The 16,721-nt window shown below is 46.1% G+C and overlaps 1 protein-coding gene across 1 annotated transcript in view; it reads right to left on the minus strand.

Moving 5' to 3' along the window:
* LOC144670407 (pyruvate carboxylase, mitochondrial-like) overlaps positions 1-16,721 on the minus strand; it is a 1,036,891-nt gene that overhangs the window by 650,567 nt on the left and 369,603 nt on the right. The window contains exon 11 of the mRNA XM_078532890.1: positions 6,995-7,177. Coding sequence (XP_078389016.1) covers positions 6,995-7,177 — 183 coding nt within the window. The remainder of the gene's footprint in view (positions 1-6,994; positions 7,178-16,721) is intronic.

Consider the following 16,721-nt stretch of genomic DNA (forward strand, 5'->3'; position numbering starts at 1 on the left):
ACAGAGATCACTCCTCTCATTCTGAAGAATAACACCTTCCATAAACTATGGATGAGCAGTTAGCAGTTTCTAGTAGCATCTAGTAGCACATATACATAGGCTGGGACACACTACCCTGAACAGGCTATTAAACATAAAATACCTCTGGGGATAATCCTTGCGACCAACTGGGCCTGGACTGCAATGTGGTTTGCACAGCCCATTAGCCTCAAAATCAAGACAGTCAGGTTGGAATTGTACATCCCACACAGCATTAAACCTGCAATTGCTGATACAGGGCTCCTGCTCTTATAAAAGCACATCAGCCTGTGGAACAAACACTGAAGCATCATTTAACCAGTGAGCCAAGGATCAGTGATCACTTGGTGGAGGCAACATCTTTCGTATAGAATAAGGTTACAGATATTTTCTAAACCATTATGTTTCACTGAATTTAACACTAAACTGTCACTTCGTTTTTAATTGATATTTTGGGAATAAGCGTTGGTTTTACAGAGGTTCGCTGATATCACAAGGAGTGGCGATGATGTACCACACAAGGAACACCCTCGGTTTGATTACAATGCTGGAGTATGACCAAGGGCTTCCGATGTCAAATTACGAGAACTAAAGTCAAATGGGATCAGGGATTTACACAGCGCTGAAAGAAGCCATTCAGCCCATCATGTCTGCGCTGGCTCTTTGAGAGAGCTATCCAATGCGTTCTTTCCCCCTACCCTTTCCCCGTAATCTTGAAAATATGTTTTCCCCCCTAAAGTATTTATCCAATTCCATTTTGAAAGTGACCCCTGAATCTGGTTCCATAGCTGAAATTTCAGGCGGCGCATTCCAGCTGACAGCAGCTCGCCTGTGCAAAAAATGTTTTCCTCGTCTCCCATGTGACTCTTGCCAGCTTCTCATAATCCATTGAAGATGTGACTGATGCTTTGACTTTAATCAGGAGTTTGTCCTTTACACCCTCTTGTGCTTGCTCATATCTGTGGCTATATCTAAAGGTTGCCCAGGGCTATCTAGACAGGGGAAGTTCCATCTTCAATCCTTCCCCGTGCTGAGCTAGGGGCTGCTATTGTGCTCAGCAGGCATCTGCTAAAGGAAGACACTGGAGCCAGTCTGTCTCCAACATTGTTTTATTCACCCAAAACGTCATGACATAAGTTATTTATTCTTTGATGGGATGTGGGCATCGCTGGCAAGGCCAGCATTTGTTGCCCGTCCCCAATTGCCATTAAGCTGAGTGGCTTGCCACACCATTTCAGAGGGGCAGTTAAGAGCCAACCACGTTGTTGTGGGTCTGGAGTCACATGTAGGCCAGGCCAGAAAAGGATGACAGATTTCCTCCCCATAAGGACATTAGTGAACCAGGTGTTTTTTTTTCCTTTATGACAATTGTTTCACGCTCACCCTTACTGAGACCAGCTTTTCAATTCCAGATTCGGGTGACTTGAATTTAAACTCCACCAGCTGCCGTGGTGGGATTTGAACCCTTGTACCCAAGACATTAGCCTGGGCCTCTGGACTACTAGTTCAGTGACATTACCACTCTTCCCTTCCACACACGTTCTCCCCCAAAACAGGTGGAAACCAGTTCTTATATCCGTGCCCTAACCTTTCCCCAATTAGTACCAGAAGATCTATAATCCCAACGAGAGCGTGCACTCAATTGTCACGGCATTTGCAATATTAACAGGGGAGCCGTGGGGTTAGGGAAGGGCAGACAGCATGGATTTCCACTGTCCAGTCAGTCCTGCCCTGGGTATGTGGAGCATGGGTGAAGGTGGCATTGTGCTTGGCTGGGGTATCAAGTGCAGTCAAGCACACTGCCCGCTTGCTATCTCAACGATGCCTTCCTTGCCACACAAGTTCCTGGCAATAACCATCTCCAACGAAACAGAATCTAACCATCGCCCCTTGACATTCAATGGCATTACCATCGCTGAATCCACCACTCCACCACTATCAACATTCTGGGGGTTACCATTTACCAGAAACTGAACTGGATTAACCATATAAATACTGTGGCTGCAAGGAACAGGTCAGAGGCTATGAATCCCGCAGCAAATTACTTAACTCCTGACTCCCTAAAGTCTGTCCGCCATCTACAAGGCACAAGTCAGGAGTGTGATGGAATATTCTCCACTTGCCTGGATGAGTGCAGCTCCAACAACACTCAAGAAGCTTGACACCATCCAGGACTAAACAGCTCACTTGATTGTCACGCCATCCGCAAACATTCACTCCCTCCACCACCCGCGCACAGTAGCAGCAGTGTGTGTACCATCTACACGATGCACTGCAGCAACTCATCAAGGCTCCTTAGACAGCGCCTTCCAAACCCACAACCACTACCATCTAGAAAGACAAGGGCATCAGTCAGATGGGAACACCATCACCTGGGAGTTCCCCTCCAAGCCACACACCATCCTGACTTGGAAATATATCGCCGTTCCTTCACTGTCGCTGGGTCAAAATCCTGGAACTCCCTCCCTAACAGCACTGTGGGTGTACCTACACCACATAGATTGTAGTAGTTCAAGAAGGCAGCTCACCACCACCTTCTGAAGGGCAATTAGGGATGGGGAATATGGATTAGCCAGCGACACCCACATCCCATGAACGAATAAAAAAAGTTCTGTGGGCTCAGTTTTGTTCATTCACTGTCTCCATCCCTGCCTCAGGTAATCTGCTGCTGAAACATTCAATCAAGCCTTTATTCTAACCTCTAGATTTGACTATTCTAAGACATGCTAATTAGCTGTTTCATATTTTTGCGCAAATAATTAATAATCCACACGTGTTATTATTTCTTTGATTTCTCTTTCAAATTCATGCTGTTCAGGGCAAACGTCCAACACTAACATCAGTAAATAATTACTTTGTTGGGAACAACAGGAATAATTATGGTTCCTAAAGTGCTTATTCACAGTTTTAAGTTTAGTCTTTATCTGTTTGATAAATAAAAATTGAACGATTTAAAAGATAATCTTTTTTTAAAGAGAAGACAGAATTGATTACCATCCTGCCATATTCAATCACGAACGGTGGTGGGCAATTGAACTAACTGGAGGAGGAGGAGCAGCTCAACACATATGCCCCATCCTCAACGATGGGGGAACCCAGCACATCAGCGCAAAAGACAAGGCTGAAGCATCTGCAACCATTTTCAGTCAGAAGTGCCAAGTGGATGATCCATCTTGGCCTCCTCCTGAGATCCCCAACATCACAGGTGCCAGTCTTCAGCCTGTTCAATTCACACCACACCATATCAAGAAACAAAGGCACTGGGTACAACAAAGGCTATGGGCCCCGGCAACATCCTGGCTGTGTTAATAAAGACTGGTGCTCCAGAATTAGCCACGCCCTTAACCTAGCTGTTCCAGTATAGCTACAACACTGGTATCTACCCAACAATTGCCCAGATATGTCCTGTCCTGTGCTGGCACTGTGAAAGAATCAAAAAGATTTAAGCAGAACTTGTGGGGAAAGTTCCAGAAAAGCTTTGCACTGAATCTGTAATTAAACCCTCCACACTTCCTTTCTTGCCATAATGCAAGACCATCATTGTCACAGTGAGTGCTCTCCCTGTGTCAAAAGGAAAAATAAATCATTCCTCACACAGACGGTGAGCAGCCAGGCAGGTTGGGTACAGGGCTCCTGAGGTAATGTCTAGGTCAGTACCTTTGTAAAGATTTTGCACAGGGAACAGTGAGTCTGAACATTCAGGTGTGAAATAATAGATGGGTTTATCGCTATCTTCCTCCAGTTCTGCTTTTAGGTTCACTGTAATTTAATGAAAAACACAGTTGCAATTGTTTTGTAACTCCTTTTAAACTCTTGTGACAACTACTCTGTCCATCACATTTTGAGGCAATCATGAAATGATCTAACACAGAAAGAGGCCATTTGGCCCACCTTGCCTGTGCCAGCTCTTTTGAAAGAGCTATTCAACTAGTCTCACTCCTTAATTCTCCATCTCCATATCCCTGCAAATTTCTCCTTATCCACCACCCCCCACCCCCAACCACTTTGGTTCCTTTGCCAATTCTTTTCAATCTGGCTTCTTTGATTACTGGCCCTGCTGCCAGTAGAAGCCGTTTCTCCCAACAGTAATTCTTCACGTTACGTTGTTGCGTTCCTGAAAAGTGCAGCTTTAAATGAAACTAGATTAAGTGAATCAGATTTTCCTTTACAACCAATGTAAAAGCTGTAGTTAGGTTCAGCAGGACATTTCCAATCAGAAAAACAACATTAAAACATTATACCCTGTAAGCTGAAATACTGTACATTGCTCAATGACTATGTTCATAAACAAAATAACTTTTAAAATAAAATGATTTTAAAAATATAAAATAAATATGCTAATTCTTTCCAATTACCTCTTGCTCGCCATCTCTCCCGCTCACCGCCTCTACCCCAGTTGTGCTCTCCGACCTTCCCACTGGCCAACCCCTCCCGCCACCACCCCCCTCTTCGCTTCCTCAACCCTCCTGCTCACTACCGACCCCCCATCTCCCCACCGACCCTCCTGCTCCCCACCTCTCCTGCTCTCCACCGAATCTCCCGCATCGCGACCCTCTCCCTCCCATGACCCTCCCACTCCGTGACCCAGCACCTCCCCAGCTGTCCTGCTCTCCACTGACTCTCCCACACCACGACCCTCCCCCTCCCACACTCACCACTCCGTGGCTCTCCCCCTCCCCGCCGACCCTCCTGCTCCGCAACCCTTCCGCTCCACAACCCTCCCCACTTCCCGCCGACCCTCCTGCTTGCTGCTTCCCTCTCCCGAGCCGTCACTGTGAGTGAGGGGCTTAGGAGATAAGCGGTGAGAGGTAGGAGGCAACCTACAGAGCGAGAGCAGCTTCGAATTGCAGGATCGCTGAGGTAAACTGCTGGAGACACAGCAACTGGAAAAGTCGAGGAGTGGGAGAGGCCATTCCAAAATGGCGCCGATTGGGTCACGTGATTCTATGTCACACCCTACGCGAAATGACATTAATGCAAATTCACAATGCTAAACACAAATGCCAGTCCCATCAAAAACACAAACGTTAAATAGAAACAACTTAGAACAGGGCAGCTTAAAGTGAGGTCTGACTGTCCATGCTCTACCAAAACCCCTCATGAGTTTGACACCTCTGTCAAATCTCCTCTTAGCCTTCACTACTCCAATGAGAACAATCCCAGCTTCTTCATAGGCCCTCCACACAACTCCGCGTAACTAGTAAATCTCCCCCGCACTCTCATTTAAGCTCTTGACAACTCTCCTGAAACGTGGTGCCCAGAGCTCGACAAGTTAGGCGCTGTTCTACTCCGCACCTGAAATTATTACAGCCACTCGCCGCGGCTCCACCCCGCAGCGCAATTAAGGCTCTGTGCCCAAGTTCATGGCCTGCCATGTGCGGACGGATGTAGGCCCCTTGCAGGGCTGGAGACGGAGACGGAGACAGCGGCAGGACCACCTCAGCCACTCTTGTGCGTGCATCTGCGGCCCTTCACACTGATCCAGTCCATCGCTTTACGGTTTTACGGGCTTTGTAATACCAGTTCTGGATTGCTCCAAGGGCAGAGCTTGGTTTAAAGCATCAGCAACAAAGGACAGGAATGTTTAACCAACTGCTTCTGAGGCTAATGGAGACAATGTGGTTATGCGGAGATAAGGGACGAGGTTCAGGCAGGCAGGCAGCCACCCAGGCTAGAATGCGAGCGGCTGTGGGGACGTTAAAAAAAACTGAGGCAGAGTCAGAGGGACAGGAAGGATGGAACGTTCCTGTGAAGCAAGCAGCCAGGGTGTAAAGAAGGACTGTTTCACCCTCAAAAGGGAGAGGGAAGAATGCAACTGGTAGGAAGGAGTCCACCATCTGATAAGAAAGATGATGTCAGGAGTGTACCCTCATAGACATGTGTGTGATCAGCCCTTCGTCTTGGGTGCTTACAGACTCTCCATTAAAGTTATATTTTTGTAAACTGTTCATTAAATAATTGGTAGAATTAAATATTGATTTTACCAAGGCTTTTACTCAGGTCTATGACTGATCTTCCCTTTGGATTTGAACCTAAATCCTACAGACATTGGAATGAAATCCCACATAAACAGTGAATGTTTGGGCAACCTTCCCAAGGCTTGGAAATGCCACGGAATTGCATCCTAACAGGATTCACCTATTTCAGGAGAGGAGATTTCAATACAAGGTGGGGAGGGGTGTTATTACTACGCGACGCTTTTTTTAAACAATCCGCTCCTGGCGTGACACTCTCGCAAGGTTAATGCTCAACTGACCAGTACAGGCAGCGCCCAAGAAGCTCGATTGCCATTTCGTTCACGGGTGCGCTTAGAACACAAACATTGCCCCACACACGTCGCATACGTCACGAATCCATGGCAAAGATTTCTGTGGGTGAAGGGCATGTATGATACCAAATTCATTCCTTCAGGTCTTTCTGTGCTACTTATAATTATTCCGCTTCCAACTCTGTCCCACTGAGATCTCCACTGACCAATCATAGTCAACAGACATACACGTTCCCTCCAACAGCTGCTCTCCTAACCAGGGCACAAGGTGAACTCGGACTGGGTTGTTGTGAGCATCTCTCCAACACTGGCGTTGTACTGTGCTCACTGTATCGTTCTGCCTCTCTATGCCTTGATTGAGTGCCTGCCCTGACACTGCAAACTTTCACATTATAACCAATAAAACTTCTGATAGCACTAACATTCAGTTATTTTTCATCAACAGCAGTTTAGTCTCAATTGCGTTAAATCCTCTCAAGTAAACAGCATTAGGGCCCGTTTTAATTCGAAGAATCGGCCATTAGGAACCAGACACTAGATAAGCACATCAGTAATTGTCAGCTCCACTGCCAGAAGCAGGGAGACTCTGATCGATATTCCATTGAAAAACAAACCTCGTCCACAACAGGTTCCCCATCTCAGCAGCAGCTAAATGCACTCTCCAATCAACTCCAGTCAGCACAGGAGGAGCCACCCGGACGATCTTACCTTGACCCCTCGTATCCTGAACTCGGCAAGGGCTCGGTTCAACTTCGAAGCGGCAGTGGGGTGGTCCTTGCCGTGGGCAATCACCTTGACCAGCAGCGAGTCATAGTGTGGCGAAATCAGCGCTCCTTGGAAAGCTGAGGCAGTGTCCAGGCGGATTCCCATTCCTTCTCCGCTGCGGAAAACCTGGCCGGAAAAAGCGTGAGAAACAGGATTGAAACACCATCTTCGACACCACAATGGTGACAAAGCTATTGTAGTACTGTGCTGTTATTCCCCCAACCCATTGCCCCCCTCAAACTCCGTCCCAACCAACCAGACCGAGTGCAGCTGAATCAACCTCTGTGGCTTATATCAGCAGCAATGTTCCTCTGACACCCCCATGGAGGCAATTTTAACCTGATTCTTTGATTTACGGGGTGAAAGCCCCATGAGATTAGACGAGCTCAGTGGTTTCCCATCCCATCTGATATAATTACTCGTTGTCTTCATTGGGGATGAAATAGGGCAGGGTGCGATATCAGCGTCCGACTCAATCCCGTCAGTTGCCCTACGGATGGTTTAAGTTAAAAACTTCCCTCAGAATTTCAGAGCGAGAGAAACAAATGGCAAGACACAAGCATGGAACAGTCGGACCAAAAGGCTCCAGTTAATGAAGGATCTGCCTCATAGAACTATACAGCTTAGATGGAGGCCATTTGGCCCATTGTGCCTGTGCCAGCTCTTTGAACAATTAGTCACAATTCCCCATTTCCCCAGTATGGGCTTGTTGGGGCTGAATGGCCTCCTTCGGTGCTGTAATGACTCCATACATCTTTCCCCAGACTCCTGCAAATCTTTCTCCTTCAAGTCTTCATGCAATTCCCCTTTGAGAGTTACTATTGAATCTGCTTTCACCGCCCTTTCAGGCAGAGCATTCCAGATCGTCACACCTCACTGTGTAAAAAGAAATTCTCCTCAAGGGATATCATGTTTAACCAATTTATTGGAGTTCTTTGAAGAACTAACGTGCGCTGTGGATAAAGGGGAGCCTGCAGACGTGCTGTACTTGGATTTCCAGAAGGCACTTGATAAGGCGCCACATCGAAGGTTATTGCGGAAAATAAAAGCTCATGGTGTAGGGGGTAACATATTAGCATGGATATGTGATTGGCTGGCTGGCAGAAAACAGAGAGTAGGCATAAATGGGTCATTTTCTGATGGGCAGGATGTGACGAGTGGAGTCCAGCAGGGCTCTGTGCTGGGGCCTCAGGGTTTTACAATTTACATCAATGGCTTAGATGAGGAGAGCAAAGGTATGGGGGCTAAATTTGCAGATGATACAAAGATAGGTAGGAAAGTGTGTTGCGGAGGAGGATATAAGGAAATTGCAGACGGATATGGATAGGTTGAGTAAGTGGGCAAAAATCTGGCAGACGGTGTATAATGTGGGAAAATGTGAAGTTGCTCACTTTGGCAAGAAGAGTAAAAAAGCAGAGTATTACTTAAGAGTACGGCAACAGAATTCGGAGGTGCAGAGGCATTCTACTACACGAGTCACAAAAGGTTAGTGTGCAGGTACAGCATGTGATTAAGAAGGCTAATGGAATGTTATCCTTTATTATCAGAGGAATTGAACATTAAAGTAAGGATGTTATGCTTCAGTTATACAGGGCATTGGTGAGACCACATCTTGAACACTGTGTGCGGTTTTAACAGGACTCCCGGTTTAAGGAAGGATGTAAATGCACTGGAGGCGGTTCAGAGGAGGTTTACTGGATTGCGACCTGGATTGAACAGGTTGTCTTATGAGGAAAGGTTAGACAGACTGGACTTGTTTTCACTGAAGTTTAGAAGAGTGAGGGGTGACTTGATTGAAGTATATATAAGACCTTGAACGGTATTGACAAGGTGGACATGGAAAGGATGTTTTCTGTTGAGGGTAAGTCCAGAACTAGGGAGCACTGTTTTGAAATTATGCGTTGCCATTTTAGGACAAAGATGAGGAGAATGTTTCTTTCTCAGAGGGTTGCGCACCTTTGGAGCTCTCTGCGTCAGAAGGTGGTAGACGCAGGGTCACTGAATATTTTTAAGGCAGGGGTAGATAGATTCTTGTTCGGCAAGGGAATCAAAGATTATCAGGGGTAGGTGCGAATGTGGAATTTGAAACACAAACAGATCAGCTATGCGGAAAAATTTCCCCTCCCCGTTGAGGGGAAGTGCGGGAGCAGACACAGGCGGGCGTGCCTCTGATCGGCACCCCCGATCGGGGGCGCGCCGCCATTTTACGTGGGCGGGCCAACTAAGGCCCGCCCAGCGTGACATCCTCTCGGAAACACTATGCGTTCCCTGTGCAGGCGGGGGGGCGGGGTGATTCCCTCAGCCGGGAGTGCGCTATTTCGCACATGCACACAAAAGAGCGCACAGATCTCCCTGAGGCTCAGTGCTGCCTCAGGGAGATCAGCTCCGATTTAAAACTTTCAATAAACGTGTTTAGAATCTTTCCCTGCCTTGGGACATGTCCATAACTTTTATTGAAACCTTTAATAAAAATTTAAATACCCTCATGAAACCTCATCCCGCCCGTGGGTGAGGTTTCATGCTTTTTCCGAAGCCTGCTAAGGCTCCCAGCCTGTCCATTAATGGCTTTAATTAGTTTTTCAATGGCCTCAATAGGCCGTTGACAGGTCAGCGGGCGTGCAGCTGACTGGGCTGCGCCCCCACCAACCTGAAAATGGAAATGATGCGAGGTGAAGTTGGGAGTTCCACCCGACGTCATCCCGCGTCATTTTACACGTCGGCGAGCGGGCCCCGCCCCCCCGCTCGCTGACCGGAAGATCCTGCCCATGATCTTATTGAATGGCATAGCGGGCTCAAGGGAACAAATGGTCTACGTCTGCTCCTATTTCATACGTTCGTAAGGTTATCTCCGCTTCTGGTCCTTTGGCCGATTGGAGTCTCCAATATTTGCATCGAGTATTAGGTCTCGCTAGACCCCATTTTCTCCCTCCCAAAGTGGTTGTTCCAGCATCACCCACCAACACTCAGAATTTGCCTTGGGGGCAGCACATTCCTTCTGCTCCCAAGAATCAGTTTTGGTTCTATTTATTCCTCCATTTTGATTGTTTCTCTGAATGTCGCTCTTCTGAATCTCTACCAGGATGATCACTTTTAGAACTGGGAAAATGCATTCCAGTGAAGGATGTCAAATGACATGAGATCCCAATTCGCCACTGTTTGAAAGCAATGTTACAACCTTCAAGTCTGCCTTAACTCCTTGGGCACTGATTACCGTTGGAAACGTTTTTATGTCCAGGAGCGTGCCCAATCTCGAGTTAGATGGTAGCGCACGGGTTTTCAGCGCCAGGGGATTCAGAGTTCTTGAGTTTTAACCCCCCCCCAGCTTGGCCAGAAGGGGGAAGTTTTTAAAAAATTTTTTTATTTGTTAATTCACGGGATGTAGGCTTGCTGAGTGGCTTGCTAGGCCATTTCAGAGTCAACCACAATTCTTGAAAGATTTAGCTGAAAACAATCCTGTCAGCCCTGGTTGAGGTATAAGAAACAGGGCAGTCACTAAATCAATCCAAAAAGGGGACTGAGCTTGCGAACTATCATTTTATCCCATTTTTCAAGGAGAGGAGTGCGACTGGTGAGAGGAAGTGACCCTGCTGCTCTGCACATCTCCTTGCTGTCTCTGAAATAAAGCCGATGAATGATTCATATATCAGACCTCAACTTAAGGCGTTACTCAGTTTGGTTCTTTAGGACCACAAGTAAAAGGGAGGTTTCAAACATCTCACCCGACCTCAACCCGCATTGGGCGGATTAAAATCATCCCACATCTTTCACATGCGGTCTGTCAATAATCTGGCTGGGTAGCACTTTACAAACTGCACTGCTTCCTTCTGGGCCACTTCTAGTTGCAAGGATTGAACCTCTTGCACCTGCGCTTTCAATCCAGTCTTCCGATTAAAACCTGCCCGCCTGTCCAAACGTTCCTCTTCTCTCTCTCTCTCTCTCTCTGCATTCCCAGCATTTGGGAAGACTGCGCCATCAACTCCTTCCCCGTTCAGGCACTCAGCATTTTCCAGTGGGACTGTCAAACAAAGCAAGGAGCTCAGTCCGCAAGAATGACCCCCAGCTTCCGGCTGCTTGCCATTTTAATTCGCCGTCTTGCTCCCGCGCTTACGTGTCTATCCTCGGCCTGCTGCAATGTCCCAGTAAAGCTCCACACAAGCTCGAGGAACAGAACTCACCTTCTGATTCGGCACTTTACAACCTTGTGGGATTTCAGGCCATGAACTCTGTTCCCCTATTTCCGATTTCTTTTGCCATGGGTCGGTCTGTTTTTCATGATTTTTTTTTCTTTCGGGCAGAGCTGTTCATTATTCTGCCATTCACACTTACTCTGGACCAATGCTCTGTTTCTTTACTACATATATGGCCACTCCCTTTGCTTTTTGTTTCATGACATCTTTGTCATTTAGTCTCGCCCTCTATCCTATCTCAGTCCTTCCCTTTTGTTCTTCGTCCCTCCCCACCTTCAATGGCATAAAACCCATCGCATTTTTATCTTCCAATCATTTGGTAGAACATAACTTGAGTATTGCTGAAAAAAGAGACATGCTATCAAAGCTTTTTGTCTTGCACTCATCAGGACAGCTCGCAAGAAATTACCAACGGTATAGGGGAACAAGAATTTTTACTGCATGAGAAGATAGTGCTGATTCAAACAAAAAACTACTGCGGATGCTGGAAATCCAAAACAAAAACAGAATTACCTGGAAAAACTCAGCAGGTCTGGCAGCATCGGTGGAGAAGAAAAGAGTCAACGTTTCGAGTCCACCTGACCCTTCAACAGAACAGAAGGGTCATGTGGACTCGAAACTTCGACTCTTTTCTTCTCCACCGATGCTGCCAGACCTGCTGAGTTTTTCCAGGTAATTCTGTTTTTGTTGTAGATAGTGCTGATTCATTGAGAAGTGAAATCTGATTGGTTGATGCGTTTCCATGGAGAATGCACCAGGAAGAGTTAATGGCCAAGCTTTTGTTCAAATTCAAACCAAGACAAGGCACTGTCATGGGGAATGAACCAGGGAAAGGCTGTCCCTCACATTCTGTTTAGTTAATAAGGCACAATGCATGAACATGCTCCTTCTATCTGTAGGGCCCTGCGTGTGAATATATGTCGTTTCTAGCATGTGTAAGTGAGCCACACTGCGAGGCTGACTGCTAATCTTAAATCGGTTGTCAGTGCAATTCTTAGCACAATCAGGATTGCTTAGCATGTGTTGTCCAATTGCAGAATCACTTCTAATGTTGGACATTAAAGCTTCGACTGCATTTCTACTTTCCTTCAGTTCTGAAGAAGACTCATATTGGACTCGAAACATTAACTCTGTTTCTCTCTCCACAGACGCTGCCAGAACTACTGAGTATTTACAGCACTTTCTGTTTTTATGTCAGATTTCCAGCATCCGCAACATTTTGCTTCTATTCAAGCAAGAACCTCCTTAACCAACTCTGTGGGCACCTTTGCTGAGCTCAGAAGAACAGAATTATATCCACGACATTAGAGCTAGTTCGATATATTTGGGGCAATTTTAAACACAAAATTGGGTGGGCTGGGTTTGGTTTGGTGGGCTGTTAAAATGATAAAAGATTTCAAATCTGAACCTAATCTGCCATGAAGCCACTCACCTCTGGTTTTAACGGAGGCAGGAAGACATGTGGGTGACAAACTTGCTCAGTTAAGGAGGCTGTGTGCTTCTATTTTAACATGTTTTCTATTTCTAATTTGTGTCAGCCAGATTTTCAAGAGTTCTGGAAACCTTGCTGGTAAATTGAGGTGAAAGGGCTGGGTTTTACAGCACTGCTTGTGGGCCAAGAGGAGCATTAAGGTTTCTTCAAGGTCCAAGGAGCTAAAGCTGTAAACCTCCCCGTCCTCTAACCCCTCCTGCGACAGCGATTGGCAATAAATGCTGGCCTAGCCAGCGACGCCCACATCCCACGAATGAATTTTTAAAAACTCAACACCCCCAATCTTCACTCAGGATCACCGCCCACCGCCCGCCCCACCATGAACACACCCTGAAATTACTGGTCACTTCTGAATTCTGTCCGTGATCACGAACCACCCTCGCAACCCTTAGAACCATAGAAAAGTTACGGTACAGAAAGAGGCCATTCAGCTCATCGTGTCTGCTCGGACAAAAAGAGAAAAAAGAAGCTCATTTTCATCCCACTTTCCAGCGCCTGGTCCGTAGCCTCACAGGTTACAGCACTTCAGATGCAGATCCAGATACCTTTTAAATGAGTCAAGCGTTTCAGCCTCAACCACTAACTTATGCAGTGAATTCTAGACGCCCACCACCCTCTGGGTGTAAAAGCTTTTCCTCGTGTCCCCTCTAATTCTTCTACCAATCACCTTAAATTTATGCCCCCTGGTAACTGACCCCTCAGCTAGGGGAAACAAGTCTTTCCTGTCTACACTACCCAGGCCCTCCATAATTTTGTACACAGCAATTAGGTCACCCCTTTGCCTCCTCTGTTCTAAGGGAAACAAACCCAGCCTATCCAATCTCTCCTCATTGCTGCAATTTTCAAGCCCTGGCAACACTTTTGTACATTTCCTCTGCACTTTCTCCAGAGCAATTATGTCCTTCCTATAATGTGGTGACCAGAACTGTACACAAAATTCCAGCTATGGCCTAACCAGCGTTTTATACGGTTCCATCATTGCATCCCTGCTTTTGTATTCAACACCTCGCCAAATAAAGGAAAGCATTCCATATGCTTTCTTGACCACCTTGTGCACCTGTCTTGCTACCTTCAAGGACCTGTGGACATGCACTTGAAGGTCTCTCACTTCCTCAACCTCTCTCAATAACTTCCTGTTTATTGAGTATTCCTTTGCTTCATTTGCACCCCCCCAAATGCATTACCTCACACTTTTGCAGATTGAATTCCATTTGTCACTTCTTCACCCACTCAACCAAACCATTGATATCATTCTGGAGTTGACAGGAACTCTTCACCATCAACTACAAGACCAATTTTTGTGTCATCTGCAAATTTTCCAATCATGCCTCCTATATTTAAGTCTAAATCATTAATATATCCAACAAACAGCAAGGGCCCCCACACTGTACCCTGTGGAACACCACTGGAAACCGTTTTCCATTCACAAAAACACCCATCGACCATTACCTTTTGTTTCCTGTCGCTGAGCCAATTTTGGTTCTAACCTTCCACCTTCCCCTGTATCCCATGAGATCTCACTTTCCTGACTAGTCTGCCATATGGGACCTTGTCAAATGCCTTACTGAAATCCATGTAGACAACATCCACTACACTACCCTCATTAATCCTCCTTGTTGCTTCCTCAAAAAATTCTATTAAGTTAGTAAGATACGATCTTCCCCTAACAAAATCATGCTGACTATCCCTGATCAATCCATGTCTTTCTTAGTGACAGTTTATCCTGTCTCTCAGAATTGTTTTCAATAATTTGCCCACCACCAAAGTCAGGCTGACCGGCCTATAAATGTTTGGCCTATCCCTCACACCCTTTTTAAATTATGGTACAACGCTTGCAGACCTCCAATGCTCTGGGACCTCGACTGTATCTAGTGAGGATTGGAAAATGATCCTCAAAGCATCCGCTATCTCCTCCCAGGCTTCCTTCAACAGCCTGGGATACAATCCATCTGGCCCTGGTGATTTATCCACCTTCAAGGATGCTAGTCCCTCCAGTATTTCCTCTCTCACTATGCTTTTCATGTCTAATATTTCACATTCACAGAATCACAGTGCAAAAGAGGCCCTTCGGCCCATCGAGTCTGCACCGACACGTGAGAAACACCTAACCTACGTACCTAATCCCATTTACCAGCACTTGGCCCATAGCCTTGAATGTTATGACGTGCCAAGTGCTCATCCAGGTACTTTTTAGCTAGAACTACTCTTTAACTAGAATGTCTGCATCATCCCTTTCCTTAGTGAAGACAGAGACAAAGTACGCATTGAGAACCCTGCCCACATCTTCAGCATCAACTCACAAGTTACAATGTACATCTCTGATAGGCCCTACCTTTTTCTTAGTTATTCTTTTGCTCCTAATGTTCTGGTAAAACATCTTAGGATTTTCATTGATTTTACCTGTCAATATTTTTTGTATCCTCTCTTTGCTTTCCTAATGTCCATTTTTACTTCACCCCTGTACTTTCTATACTCCTCTAGGCTTTCTGCAGTATTAAGTATTTTATGACAGTCATAAGTTTTCTTCTTCTGCTTTATCTTGGCCTGTATGCTTCTGGATAACCAAGGGACTCTAGATTTGGCAGTACCCCCCTTTTGCTTTGTGGGGATATGTCTACACTGCGCCTGTAGAATCTCACCTTTGAATGTCTCCCACTGATTTGACATAGTTTTTCCTTCTAATAGCTGTATCTAGTCCACTCTCACCAGCTCACCTCTCAGCTTAGTAAAATTTGTCTTCCCCCAATTTAGGACTTTTACTCCTGTTCTACCTTTGTCCTTTTCTATAATGACGCTAAATCTAACTACAGCATGGTCGCTATCTCCAAAATGGCCCTCCACTGCTACTTCATCCACTTGCCCAGCTTCATTTCCTAAGACTAAATCTAGAACTGCGCCCCCTCTTGCTGGGTTTGTTACATCCTGGCTAAAAACATTCTCTTGAATGCAGTTCAAGGATTTTGCACCCTTCACACTGTTCGTATCCCAATTGATATTAGGGTAGTTGATGTCCCCAACGATTAATGGTCTATTGCTTTTGCAGTCAGGAATCTGTCCACATATTTGCACTTCTAACTCCCTTCCACTATTTGGGGTCTATAGTACACTCCGAGCAGTGTGGCTGCCCCTTTTTTATTTCTGAGCTCAATGCATATGGCCTCATTTGATGCTCCATTTAATATGCCATCCCTCTTCACAGCCGTAATTGATTCTTTAACCAACAATGCTACACCCCCACCTTTTTTATCCCCGCCCTATCCTGCCTGAAAATTCTATATCCAGGGATGTTGAGCTGCCATTTTTGCCCTTCCTCAAGCTAAGTGTCCAGCATAGTGATGATATCACGCTGCCTTGTGTCTCTCTGTGCCCTCAGCTCATCAGCTTCATTTACTATGGCTCCTTGCATTTACATATATACCTTTTGACACTGCCAAAAACTGCACACGTCTTAACCTGTGCTGCTTCCATCTTTCAGAGTCACTCACTGATACTCCATCTCCTATTCCCTGCACTGAATTTGCCCTCGGGTTCCCATCCCCCTGCCAATCTAATTTAAATCTCCCCCCCCACCCCACCCCAAAACAGCACTAGCAAATCTCCCTGAGAGGATGTTCGTCCCAGTCCTGATCAGGTGTAGACTGTCCATTAACGCATTAACACGTCAACCCCTCCTCCATTTCAGTGACAGGAGCTGAAAGGTTCTTAAGTCAACATAAATTCACTTGATCTAAAACAAGTGCAACTCGTGCCCCAAACTGGAAGCGGTGGCATAGTGGTATTGTCATTGGACTGGTAACCCAAAGACCCAGGTGAATGCTCTGGGGACCTGGGTCCAAATCCCACCACGGCAGACGGCGGAATTTGAATTCAGTAAAAATCTGGAATTAAAAGTTGATTGCTGATTGTGGTAAAAACCCATCTGGTTCACTAATGCCCTTTCGGGAAGGAAATCTGCAGTCATCACCTGGTCTGGCCGACATGTGACTCCAGA

The sequence above is a fragment of the Cetorhinus maximus genome, chromosome 31, assembly GCF_964194155.1.
Source record: "Cetorhinus maximus chromosome 31, sCetMax3.hap1.1, whole genome shotgun sequence".
NCBI classification, from domain to species: Eukaryota; Metazoa; Chordata; class Chondrichthyes; order Lamniformes; family Cetorhinidae; genus Cetorhinus; species Cetorhinus maximus.